The sequence below is a fragment of the Eleutherodactylus coqui genome, chromosome 2 (assembly GCF_035609145.1).
Source record: "Eleutherodactylus coqui strain aEleCoq1 chromosome 2, aEleCoq1.hap1, whole genome shotgun sequence".
Classification (NCBI taxonomy): Eukaryota; Metazoa; Chordata; class Amphibia; order Anura; family Eleutherodactylidae; genus Eleutherodactylus; species Eleutherodactylus coqui.
Window position 1 is genome coordinate 163,882,728 of NC_089838.1, and position 14,141 is coordinate 163,896,868.

The 14,141-nt window shown below is 42.9% G+C and overlaps 1 protein-coding gene across 1 annotated transcript in view; it reads right to left on the reverse strand.

Annotated features, from left to right (window-relative positions):
- MOV10L1 (Mov10 like RNA helicase 1) overlaps nt 1-14,141 on the reverse strand; it is a 70,663-nt gene that overhangs the window by 4,203 nt on the left and 52,319 nt on the right. The window contains exons 19-23 of the mRNA XM_066591878.1: nt 13,898-14,062; nt 9,688-9,861; nt 9,393-9,542; nt 8,243-8,350; nt 575-715 (exon numbers count right to left, since the gene is read on the reverse strand). Of these exons, the coding sequence (XP_066447975.1) occupies nt 575-715; nt 8,243-8,350; nt 9,393-9,542; nt 9,688-9,861; nt 13,898-14,062 (738 nt within the window). The remainder of the gene's footprint in view (nt 1-574; nt 716-8,242; nt 8,351-9,392; nt 9,543-9,687; nt 9,862-13,897; nt 14,063-14,141) is intronic.

Here is a 14,141-nt window from a genome sequence, read left to right on the forward strand (position 1 = left end):
GAAGGTCTGCACTTCAGCCTTGATTTGCAGTGGTGAAGCAAAAAAAATAATTTAATGAAGGTATATTACAAAATTGATGAGACACTAAGGCTGCCTTCACATGGGCGAGAAAATCAGGCAAAATCTGTGCATTAAGAGACAAATCTCGCACAAATATGAACCCCATTTTTTTAAATGGGGTCATACACTTGGGCAATGTTTTCCTGCATTGCACTGCAATGCTATGCAGGAAACAAATTGTTGCATGCCCTATCTTGTGCATGCTCTCGCATCACAATGCCCATTGTTTTCAATGGGACCGGCGGCAGCATCGCACCATGTGCTAGGTGCATGCGATGCGAGGTCTCCCATTGAAAACAATGGTAGAATCTCTGCGATCCTCCACCACGGTGTTGGATTGCTTCTTCCTTGAAGTGATGTGAGGCTGTTTTGACATGAAGCCACCTCGCATCCTCAGGGAATTCACATGGTGGGGTGTGCGATATGGGAGCGCGATTCATAACCCCATATCACGTTCGCCAGTGTGAGGTTAGCCTTAGGCGATTAGATAAGCAGAAGTACTTTGTACACTTACCTTCATAAGAATATGAGGGTTTCCAAGTACAATCATCAGGGCCTTTGCTCTAGTAGTTGCAACATTGAATCGTTTTGGATTGCAGAGGAATCCAAGTAAAGTTCTAGTATCATTATAAAGAGAGTCTTCGCTGGATCGGACCTGTACAAAATTGCAAGCTATATTTTAACTCCATTGTTATACTGAGGCTTATCACCGAATGCCATAATAGGCACCCGATGTGGCTTGTTAAACATTGCAAATTATAAAGTCAATTAAAAAATAATTAACAATGACCATTACCAGCTAAATCCTACACAAAGACATGCAATGACTAAAATGAAACGTACGACAACATATAGTCATTTAAACACAGATTGCTACTTAGATATATTTTTAATACATTCCATATAATGATATTTGTTATATATAATTGCTTATTAACCGACTAGCAACATGCAAAGTTCATGTAGTTCGCAACCGCCATCCATGTATGGTACTCGCACTTATGTGAGCTCAGGAGTGTCCTCAGTGGGAGTTGGCTGTAGTGGAAAACTGGACCACAGCATCTAAAAGGTTTGGAGAAAGAGGGGGATTCCTTATTCACCCCTTCAGCCCCCCCTTACAATCAGATCACTGTGTGCTAATGGCTGCCATGACATCTGGAGGCCAAATGTACAGTCGCCTATTAGGGTCTACAAGGCCTTACTGTTATTAAAAAAAATTGACAAACATAAATACACTGCACTCCACAAGTAGTACAGCATGTTATGTAAGTGATCGGATGATTGCAGCTTGAAGACCTGTTGTGGGACAGATAAATGGTATAAAAAAAAATACAATAAAAAAGGGTTTTCACGTGTAAATTCCCACCAAAAAAACCTTCTCTTGATAGAACTATATTATTGGAAAATGCAAAAAAAAAAATCCCAGAACTGGTATCAACATTTTCATATTGACCCACACTATAAAATGTATTTCTTCACAGAAAGAAAAAAAATGTAATATCAGAACTGATGTTGATTATTCAGTCTCCCCCGTATCATCTCCCCAAGAAAATTAGAAAGCTATTGAAATGTTGTATGGACCCCAAATTTATACTAATGAAAATGTCAATTCATCCTGCAAAGAACAAGCCCTCATACAGCTCTGTGGGCTGAAAAAAAGTTATGGTTTTCTAAAATTTGGCGATGCAAATAAATAAAACGGCCAAACCTATATAAATTTGGTATGACAGTAATCATACTGATCCAGAGGTTAATGTCATTCATACCACATAGTGAATGACAATGCAAAAAAAAAAAAAACTCAAAAATTATTTTATTGTGCAAAATATAAAACAAAAATTATCTAAACCCCCCCCCCCCCCCCAAAAAAAAACGAGATCGCCACAACTGTCTAGACCGATTGAATAAAGAGAATACATATTTTATACCCCATGGTGAACAGCGTAAGAAACAGATGTAATGTCAGAGTTGTGGGATTTTTGGACCCCTCACCTCTCAGGAAAAAAAAAAAAAACTGTACCAATCAAAATGTCATTAAAAGATCATCTTGCAAAAAACAAGCCCCTACGCAGCTGTGTAGACAGGAAAATAAAAGTTATGGCTCTTTAAATATAGTGATGCACCCCCCCCCCCCCCCCCCAAAAAAAAAGACAAGAATTATTCTTACCGTTAATTCCTTTTTCATGAGTCCATCATGACAGCACGCATGGAGGTTGCTCCGCCTGCGATCCTTGGGACAGGAAAGAATTCTTTAAAAGCCACCTCCCACCGCTTGACTCCAGTGACTTCCAAATTATCACAACGGATACGAGGTCCAACAGTTTTATTATTAGCACTGAAAGACATTAATCGTATGTACAGACATTATATACATCAATCAAGGGTGGGAAAGCATGTGCTGTCATGATGGACTCATGGAAAAGGAATTAACGGTAAGAATAATTCTTATCTTTCCATAGCGTCCATCATGACAGCACACATGGAGGTAATACCAAATCATAAGACCTTTCTTTAGGGGGGGGGGGGGGACAACTGCCTGGAGTACTTTCCGTCCAAAGGCCAACTCCGTGTTTGAGTGGAGATCTAGTCTATAATGTCTTGCGAACGTATTTATACTAGACCATGTTGCTGCCTTGCATATCTGATCTATTGAGGCTCCCCTGCGTTCTGCCCAGGAGGTGGCGAGAGCCCTGGTGGAGTGGGCCTTCGTCCCCTCCGGAGCTGCCAAACCTCTGGTCTTGTAGGTCTCCTGGATCGCTAACCTGATCCATCTAGCTATAGTGTCCTTAGAAGCTGGTTTGCCCCTTGGTATTGTAAGAAGAACTTTTCTGACTCACGGAAAGTTTGAGTAACTTCTAGGTAGGTTTTTACTACTCTACGGACATCCAAACTATGAAGACACTCTTCTTTCGCTTTACTAAAATTTTGGCAAAAGGATGGCAATGTTATTTCCTGATTTAAATGAAAAGGAGACACGACTTTTGGTAAAAAGTCGGGGGTGTGTTTGAATATTACCCGATCATCTAAGATCCTTAAGTAGGGTTCTCTACTGGATAAGGCTTGCAATTCGCCAATCCTCCTGGCCGATGTAATGGCGATCAGGAAAGCGACTTTTATGGATAGATTTTTAACCGTGATTTGGTTAATGGGCTCAAATGGCGGGTCACAGAGGCCCTCCAAGACTAAATTGACGTCCCATGAGGGGGATGGTCCCCTCACGAAAGGTTTTGATCTGTCAGCCCCCTTCAGGAACCTTCTTATCCATTTGTTTTCCGAGAGTTTAAAAATCAAACAGAGCACTAAGAGCTGCTGTCTGAACCCGCAGAGTTCAGGGACTAAGACCTTTGTCTAGCCCTGCTTGCAGAAAATCTAGAATTTTAACAATATCCGGGCAATCTAGATTAGGGCTCTCTGGTTTATACCATGTACAAAATACTTCCCAAATTCTGTAATAAATTTTTGAAGTAGTTGATTTCCGACTCTTGAACAAAGTATTAATCACCTTGTCTGAAAGCCCCTGTTTTTTTAATCTCTGCCTCTCAGCAGCCAGGCCGTCAGTTTTAACCAGTGGATTCTCTGGAAAAACACTGGGCCCTGGGATAGGAGATTCTCTCTGAGGGGTAGCGCTATTGGAGATTGTATTGCCAACCAATTTAGCATTGGATACCAAGGTCGTTTTGGCCACGCTGGGGCGATGAATATGACGGTGGTGTGACTGCGTGCGATCTTTTGTAGGCATCCGGCTACCAACGGTAAGGGAGGAAACGCATAAGCCAGGGGCATTTCCCATTCCTGGGATAGTGCGTCCAGTGCTAGTGGTTGGTCTGCTGGATCTAGGGAGAAGTCGTCCCGGCATTTTGCATTTTTTCTTGAGGCAAACAGGTCTACTTGTGGTAGCCCCCACTGGTCTGTAAGTTGCTGGAATACTTCCGGGTTGAGGGACCAGTTTCCCGGATCCAGTCTTTCCCTGCTCAGGAAGTCCGCCACTTGATTCTGAGTCCCCTTTAAATGGACCGCCGAGAGGGATGCTGTGTTGACCTCTGCCCACGATAGGATTTTGCTCACCATATACTGCAGGCGAGGATACCGGGTGCCTCCCTGGTGACGGAGAAAGGAAACTGTAGTCATATTATCTGACAGTATTTTTACGTGTTTGTTTTTCAATACATCCTCAGATCTAATCAGGGCCTCCCAGACCGCCCTTAGCTCCCTGTAATTGGATGAGTGGGTACTGGTGAACCTAGACCAGGATCCCTGTAAGGCTTCACCTGCTACTTGGGCTCCCCATCCTGTACTGCTGGCGTCCGTATTTATAGTGACGCATGGAGAGTGTGTCCACTGGACTCCTTTCCTAAGATTTGATGGGGTCAGCCACCAGTCTAAGGATTTTTTTACCCATGGTGGTAGTTTAAATTTCTCCTCCAAGGACTCCTGGGAGTGATCCCAGGTCGCCAACAATTTTTGTTGTAAAGACCTGGAGTGAAACTGAGACCAGGGAACTGCCGGAAGACAAGATGTCATTAGGCCCAAGATGTGCATTGTTTCCCTTACTGACACCTCTTTTTTCTTCTGGAAATTCCGTACCTCTTTCAAAATGTGGGAAACTTTTGATTCGGGTAAAAAGGACCGATTTTTATTTGAATCCAGGAGGATCCCCCAAAAAATCTTTTTGGTTTCTGGAACTAGGCTAGATTTTTCGTAATTGATGATCCAACCTAGTTTTTTGAGTAGATGTAATGTCTCCTCTAACTGGACCCTCATGGTTTTAGCATTGTTTGCTATCAATAGAAGGTCGTCTAGATAGGGGATGATTTTAATATTGCGTTCCTGCAGGAACCTAACTGGTTCTATCATGATTTTAGTAAACACCCTGGGGGCTGAGGAGATGCCAAACGGTAAGCAGATAAATTGAAAATGCCGTATAGTATTATCCATATAAACTGAAAATCTTAAAAATTTTTGAGATGTCGCATGGATGGGGATGTGGAAATACGCATCTTTTAGGTCTATAGTACTCATAACGTTATTCCGACCTATTAATGGGACCGTTGAGCGTATGGTTTCCATTTTAAACGTATAGTTATTCACATAAGCGGTCAATTTTTTGAGATTCAAAATAACTCTAAACTTGCCGTTCGGCTTTGGGACCAAAAATAAATGGGAATAATAACCCTGGCTTTGTTCCACCGTAGGGACAGGGATAACTGCTCCGATTTTAATCAAATTAAGTACTCCCTCCTCCAATTTTGCTTGGAGGTTGGGGGGCTGCAGTAGTGTTATGCATAAAAAATTATCGGGGGGATTCGAGTTCAGCCTGATTTTATAGCCTGTAGAGACTATCTCCAGAACCCAGGGGCTTTTTGAGATCTGCAGCCAGTTTTCTGAGTACTGGAGAAGTCTACCCCCCACTTTAATGCTTTTATCTTGGGTCAAATCTAGAGGGAACCCCCGGAGTTCTCCCTCTACCCCCTTTCGGGTAGGACCACCTACCCATCTTCCCTTTGCATTTTTCCTCTTGGGAAATACTCTCTCCGAAAGGGGATGGTTTTCTTAGGTAGATAGTCTGTTGGGAAGCCTAGTTTTTTTAATCTGCTGCTTTCTCCAAAATTTTGTCCAGTGTTGGTCCGAAAAGGTATTCGCCCACCAGAGGGATCGTGCATAATCTGGACTTGGACGTTTGGTCTCCTGTCCATGATCTGAGCCATAAGGCCCGTCTAGCCGCATTCCCTAGGCCTGCGCCTCTTGCAGCGAACCTCACCGATTCCCCTGATGCGTCCGCTAAAAAAGCTGTCGCTTTTTAAATTATGGGTAGACATTTGAGAAGCTCTTCCCTAGGGGTTTTTAATTGTAGGTGGGAATCCAACTGATCTAGCCACAGGTGTAGGGATCTTGCCACCGATGTGGCCGCTATGTTGGTCTCTATGACCGTAGAGGCTGATTCCCATACGCCTTTCAGAAACCCCTCCATTCTGCGCTCCATGGGATCTTTTAACTGGGAACAGTCCTCAAAAGGGGAGCGTCGTCTTTTTTGTCAGCTTTGCGACTGAAACGTCCACCTTGGGAATTACTCGCCACAGAGCGGCATCCTCTGCAGCAAAAGAGAGTCTCTCTCTGAACTCTTTTTGGATGCTGGACCCTCGTGTGGGTTTGCGCCATTCATCCAAGATCATGTTTCGCAGGTTTTCGTTAACTGGGAAGCATTTCTTGTAGCGAGTTCTGAGGCCCCCAAACATTTCATCTTGGACTGATTTTACCTGCGGGGTATCAGTGAACTCCATGGTGTTACGGACTGCAGAGATTAGCTGCTCCAGGTCCGTATTTGAAAAAAAAGACTTTTTTATCCCCTTCTGTGGGGGTTAACAATTCCGAGGAGGTGTCTGAGAACTCTCCCTCGGAATGTTCTGGTGAAGAGACCATATAAGTTTCCGTGCGGGCCCTTTTCCGGGATGGTCCCGGCTGGGCGTCCAATGTTTGCTCTTTTAGTGCCTGTACTTCTTCCCGCACCATTTCACGGATACCCAGTAATAGGTTGTGTTGCTCGTCTTTAACTATTTTCGTAGCACAGTCTGAGCATATGGGTCTCTTGGCGTTATCGTCCACTTTTTTGGCGCATAACGCACACCTTTTGATCCTCTTTTTTTCCTGTTTAGTTTTTAATGCTTCTTCTTATAAGGAGAAGCCATTACTAATACCAGGTGTGAAAAAAGGAAAAACTTTCTTTACTCACAAGAAAAAGGTCCCCCATTTTTGTCCAAGTGGACTACTTACGGTTGGCACAATCTTATCCCCTTCAGCGCTATCCATACTTGCTCAGCCAGGAAGGAGAGAGATGCCTGGGACATGGAAGGGATCTTTCTTTTGAATTTGGCGCCTTTAAGCGCCCGTGCTATGTCTGACGTCATCCCGTCCGACGTCATCGCGCACGACGCGGCGCCGCCTCATACCCGGAAGCCGGCCGCCGCTAGACGCCGGGGAGTGGAAGCTCAGAGCAGTCACCCCGCACCTGCCGCTCCTTCCCCACTGAAACTGCTGATTCCTCCGGACGGAGCGAGGAAGCTGCCTCCCCTGGCCGGATACTCCGCGCCCCGGTGAGTAGCGCTCGCAGCTCCCCGTCTCCATCCTCAGCACGGAGAACTCCTCCTGTGTCCGTTTGGGACAGGAAGACACTGGAGTCAAGCGGTGGGAGGTGGCTTTTAAAGAACTCCTTCCTGTCCCAAGGATCGCAGGCGGAGCAACCTCCATGTGTGCTGTCATGATGGACGCTATGAAAAAAAAACTATATATGAAAAATGCTTTGAATTGTGCATAAGTAGTAAAAACACAATAAAAACTGCCCGGAGCTACCATGAATGTCTGTCTATCAAAGCGTGCCTGTGACATGCATTATACCATGTTCTAACAGATAGTCTATCAATGCACTATTGCATGTTCAGGTCCCTATGAGGACTAAAAAACAAAACAAAAAAAGTAGTTTTTTTTTAAATATTAGAAAGAAAAAAAAAGGTAGTAATAACAGTAAAAAAAAAAAAAAAAAAATTAAAAATCTTTTGCCAAATCGGCCATCAAATTTAATTTATTTTTTTTATTATGTATCGGCAAAAGCCCGATACATAATAAAAGGTTGTTAAAATATCACATTAATAAATCCCACATGGTGAAAAAAAAAAACACAAACAAAAATCGCACTGCCAGGATTAAAGTTTTTTGGTCACCCTGTATCCAAGGAAATAAAATAAAAATAAATTGTATAAAAAACTATTCAAAAGTCATATCTATCCCAAAATGATATTAATAAAAACTGCAGTCCACCTTTAAAAAACATGAGCCTTCACACAACCCAATTGACGCAAATATAAAAAAGTTATAGGAGTCAAAAATGGTGACAGAAAGCAACGGTTTGTATTTTTTTATAAATTGTACTACATTAAAAATAAATGTATATCATATATAAATAAATGTGGTGTTGCCCGATCACACCAGCCCACAGAATACAGAGAACACGTTTTTACCAGCACAAATAATGTGTTTCGGGTACGCAGCCACCTCTTCACCTGGCCAGAAAGAAATACAGGGCCGTTACTGGATATTCATGTCCTGTGCCTCCAGTAAAGACGACATGGCGGGTTCACTTTTCAGACATGTCACAGCAGATCATGAAGTAAATTCAAAAGCTCATACATACCATTGAAATAATGATTACCAGAAATTCTTGACCTTGAAATTCTTCAACTGATCCCACCTTGATATCCATCAAGTCAACCGTCCGTAGAAGTGTTCGGATTTTTTCAACCTGTAAACAGCAATGAGAAAAACTCTAAATCTTACTGTATTAAGATTTACCATTTCCTAGCATAATGCCCGGCATTTGTTTTTTCACAAACAGCATAAAATCGGCCATGGTAACCTGAGTGACAACTATATTTTTGGTTATGTAGTGTGTATGGAACTTTATCAATCATAAATTCTAGATTCTGTAAACTCGTGTGTTGTTTCCAACATCTGTATATCACTCTCTGTTCCAGTGGATTGTAAACCCCCTTCCTTACACCATAAAGGTGCACATTAGAGAATTTCAAAAGAAGCTAATTATCCAATGTTCTAGAATAGAAAACCAATAGAAAAACGAGATGTGACTTTCAATGGGATTTTTCTATAAAAGCTATTTTGTTATTTGTACACGGATACATTTCAATAAAAGCTATTGTTACAGAAAGAAACAAACACTAATTATATGCCCATTAACCCCTTAGCACACTGTGATATTTAGGTATGTCATAGAATGCCTTTAGATAAAACAACAAGCTACCATCTATCACTGCGGAGACCCCTGCCAATCTGAGAACAGAATTCCTGTATAGCGTTCTCCTGTCACTGCGGGGGTTGCTTCTTCCCCAGAAGTGACGTCACTCTGAATGGAGCTCTGGCTGAGCATGCAGTCAGTGCTCGAGTTCAATGGGAGTGACAGAAATACCCAACCGGGTGCTACTCATTGAAATGAATGGAGCAATGACGAGCTTTCAGCGTTGAGATCCACGCCGATCAGCAAGTTATCCCCTATCCTGCAAGTAGAGGATTACTAGTTGTTCTGTTAAAACCTCTTTAAAAAAGGTACCATGTGATACATATACATCATGCTTATCATACAGACTCAGAACTATGGCAGTGATTGACATCTGTTTGACCCTTTAGATGCTGCTGTCAATAGCGACCATGGCATTTAGTAAGGTATATGACAGAAGGAGCGGCTCCATCTGTCAGCCCGCTGATATCACACAATAAAAGTATCATACATGCCAACATACACTGAAGCAGTCCTAGAGCACATACGGTACCTGTTTCCTATATGGTGTAATCACTCCAATGTCTCGGGCCGATACGGATGTGGTAACATGCTTAGCAAGTATACAGGAGTATCTCATGACTTGCACCGCTTCTGATGGATTGAACCAGGATGGGTTGCTTCCTTCACGCATTTCTGTTCCCTATGGAGACACATTGTATTAAAGTGATGGCCTAGAATTTCTTCTTAGGGGTGAAACAAGCAAAAACAAATCTCTAAAAAGCGGTGTCATATAAAAATGTCACATCTAACAACATCACTCAATTCAGATGAAAGCACCTACATACCCTGACACCATGGAAAATTAAAGGAAAGTCTTTCTTGGGCAACTTTTCCCATCTTAGGAGACGGTTTACAACAGCTGGATCTGCACAGACTTCAAATTCATTATGATAGAACAGCTTGAATGGGAGATAGAGTAAGGCTGCGTGTGACCTGTAGTTCTTTGTCAGCTTTGTGATCTTTGAATCATGAAAAAAAATAAATAAATAAAAAAGTATACATTGGTGTAAGCAGGTTTAAAATGCAGAGTGGTTTTTGCAGTATTTAACGGATTTTAAAAAAATTTAAAAAGCCTTCTTTTAAAACGCAATTACTGAAATTAATCTCCTTATCTTGTTTAACAGTAACACATTGTAACTATACACAGATCTCTTAAGGGCCATTTACACGGGGCGGTTATCGCTCAAAATTTCAGTGAAATTAAGTGATAATCGTCTGGTGTAAATGCAAAAGGATCGTTACTTCTCGATATCGATGACTTTCAGGCAGCATAAAAAAACAACATCGGTGGTTGGTTGACTTCACATAGGTGAAGCGCTCAGCAAGAAGCCCCCAATCCAGGGGTGAACGGACTGTCTAAACACTGCATGAGTGCTAACGACCTTAGCGATGACATCCGCACTTGTGTAGTCATTTAGACGACTGTCGTCCCATCTAAATGGACCATTAGACCCACTAATGCTTGGTTTGAAACCGAGAAATGAATACCAGAGTGGAATATGATTGCGATTGTGTCCAATGATGATAGCCCATTCACCTTCATCTACACAGTATTATAGTATATTATAGTATTATCACAGGCTGGGGTCACAACTTGTACGCTGGTCTAATAGCAGTCTTATGAGATTGTCAATTTCACCTGCTTAGATGTATATGAAAGTGAAAACAGCTGCACTGGAAAGGCAACATCCAGACAACCCCAAAAAGTTATGTCAGACACAGACAATTACGCTCTCCTCATTCTTCCTAGCTAATTCTTCTCTAGTTTTGCTAGTGTTCTTGTTACTACTGGTAGAACCCTATTAAAAGTCAAACTAGCCCTGCTGGTTGTTCCCCTTTGGGGACGCTGTAAGGCCACCTGCAGATGGCCGGGTCGGATCCCGCTGCGACCCGACCCGGACCCCTGCAGGGACCAGTGCAGCGCTCACCACTCCCGTGGCTCCTTGATGTGCCTGCTACCGGCGCATGCGCAGAGTGGAGCCGGGCCGCCAGTAGTGACATTTCTGTGCAGGCCTCTGCGAGACCCGCACAGAAATAGAGCACTCCGCGATTTATTTTCCCCGTGTGATTTCACGCGGACAAATCGTGGCCGTCTGCCAAGGATTGCATTTTTTAATGCAATCCTATGGCAGCTTCCACGGGCGGAAATTCTACGGGAAATCCCACTGCAGAATTTCTGCCTGTGTGCAGGGGGCCTAAGGCAAAACATGTCGAGGGTGACTATAGTGACTTAATAGGGTTCTGGTGGCGCTGACCTACTAATTTCTACATAGGCTTTTGGGAGTTGGCCATGCAGGCCTATGCTTAAGTGTGTATTTGCACAATTACATACATGATACTGATTGAGGACTGTTGGTCCCACTATATCACTACCACCATTTGCCTCTTCATTTTATAATATTTTTCGTTGTTGTCCTTGTCTATTTTTGAGTAATAAAGTTTTAAAATTTTAGGGAATATTACCTATGGGTATTTTTTGCCTTTGGTAATTAGAATCAGGTTTATATAAAGTATATAGAGTATTCCTGGGGCAATCTTACAATGTAATCTAAAGAAGGTATGCAGTGTCTTCAGCACAGTCTCAAGAGCACAAAGCAGATAGCAGAACACAGGCCATTACAGGAGGAGAGCAGGAAAGAGCTGTAGAAAGGCACTAACCCAGTATCAGCATCCATACCTGTTCCTTTGTGTGGGGAGGAGCACTGCCAGAGCTCTAAAAAACAAGCTCTATCGGGCTACTAGCCTGCATGTTTGTGACCAAACTGGCAGAATGAGACTTCATGAGCCTGGCATGAGGGGTCAACATCCTGGAGTGGGAGCTTTGCTCACAGCTTAACACCATACAGCTCAATTGCCATACCCCGGAGAACACCAGAATTGGCAGGTCCACCATTGGTACCCTGTTCTCACACATGAGCACGTAGAGACGTTATTGGTTGAATGTTATGCTGCCTGCAACATCACCTAGCATGACTGGTTTGGTGGTGGGTCAGCGATAGTCTGGGGAAGAATATCCCTGGAGGGTCACACAAACATTCACGTAATAGCGAAAATGGCTGATTGCTGTTAGGTACAGTGATGAAATCCTCAGAGCCAGTCAGATCTTACATTGGCGCGGTGGGGCCTAGGTTCATCCTGCTGCAGGTTAACACTCAGGCTCATGTGCCCGGAGAGTGTAGGAAGTTCCTGGATGACGAAGGCCTTGATGTCCTTAACTGGCCCTCGCATTCCCAAGACAAACTCAATTGGGATCCTCTGGAAGGCTGTCAGTGCATCAGATACAATCATGTAGTGCCACAAACTGTCCAGGAGCTCAGCAATGCCCTGATCCAAGTCACCAAGGACACCATCCGCCATCTCATCTGGAGCGAGCCCACACTGTCAAAAGTGCATACAGTCACGTGGCGGGCCATACACAATACTGAGTCACATTACGAGTTTGTCACAAAATTAGTGCAAACTGTTTTTTCAGGCAATTTGGGATCCAGCCCTCCATTGGTTGATGATTTTATTTTACATTGACCATTGGTGTCATTTAGCTCTCAACACATTAACCCTTTGCAATCCAATTTTGGATTCAGGGTTTCCTAGGGGGCTTTCTCTTTGTGCCATTATACATTGGCACCATCTGCTGGCTAGAGCCAGTACTGTGGTATGGGAGATGCTGGAGAGGCCCCCCGACAACAGAGCGGCCAGTAATATACAGTAATACCCTGCTGGACGTCTTCCGACATCGGAGCTGTAAGCCTTCGATCAGAATGTCTTCAGACGTCAGACAGTGGATTGGAAAGGGTTAAACGATTTCTATAAGATTTTCAAGTGGAATCTTTCGTTCGTCGAGATGTGATGTGTAATTTAAGCATTCCCTTAAATTTTTTGAGAAGTATAATTGGAAATCTGAATCCACAGGTCAAAAATGCACTGGACAGAAATCAGAAGTGGACAAGTTATCAGAATCTCTGTATAGCGTAGCCTCAGGTTTTGCATCTATAACTTGAAGCGTCAATATGTCGGCACAGATGGAAATTCAAAATGTTTTTTTTTCTTTTTATATACAAGTGGCCAACTGAAGTGGCAGATTTATGCCACAATGGAGCCCAATTATGGACATCTCAGGCAGTCTGCGTGGGGAAAAGAAGGAGTGTCTGGATTTGAGCTCCCTAATGAGATTAAATAGGAGACAGTTGGGGGCGCTCTAAATAAGCCTGCTGTGGTTGTTCCTAGAATGCACTCAAAGCAGATAAGAGAAAGGCTTAAGCCTCATATACACACAAAGATAATCTTTTAAATGACTGAAGGATTAAAAGATTTTGCGATCTATTCGCATAAAGTGTTAATGGCCATTGATACTTTATCATCTTCATTTGCATGTAAAAGGGCCTACAGAAGCTGTTTGCAGGGTCCAGCGTGTGATTAATCACACGCCCAGCTGTGCACACAGCTGCATGGTTCTGCTCACGGTTGCCAGCAAATTCCAATGTTATCTGCCGACTCCCATGGAGATAACAGCATGAGGTCTATTGAGACGCTATCTCTCACTGTCTGAACGATGGATTTTAAGTTCACCTTAAAATCATTGTTCAAACGAAAAAGTGCACAATGCCTGCGTTTACGTGTAATGATTATTGCTCATTTTCGGTCGTTTGGCAGAAACGTAATGATTATCACTCAAAATTTGTTCCAAGTCCTGTGGGAACAAGTTGAAGGAACGTGTGTTTTGTGGTGTAGGCGGTAGGACTACCCCTGCCCCTGGTATAAAGAAAGAAGCCATATGTTTAGCTAGTGGCTAGACTGGCCTAGAATTTATTTTGTTCAGACTCTGCTGTGTTGTGCGAAGTGCCTGTGTGTGAATAAAACTGGCTGAAGCTATTTATTTTCATGTGTGTGCCACCCATCTTGCCCTGGAGATGGTGATCTATTGAGTTAACATCCTCCAAGTTGTCACAATAGATAAAATGGTAGGTCTCCTTTATGGTTGGACATTATTCCACTTACCAACAAAGGATTATAGTTTCCACAAGCACCATAGGTTTTTTCATCTCTTAAATATATTGGAAGAGCCATGAGCCTTTCCAATAATGACATACTGAGCCCATACGCCAAAGCGATTCGTGACTTTATCACTGGTCCAAGCTGCATTGGATCTCCTGCAAGAATAATCTGTAATAGTAGAAAATAAATTTAAAAACCAAATCTGCAAGATTGTAGAACTGAAGAACTTCTTCATAAGTGCTGGTAC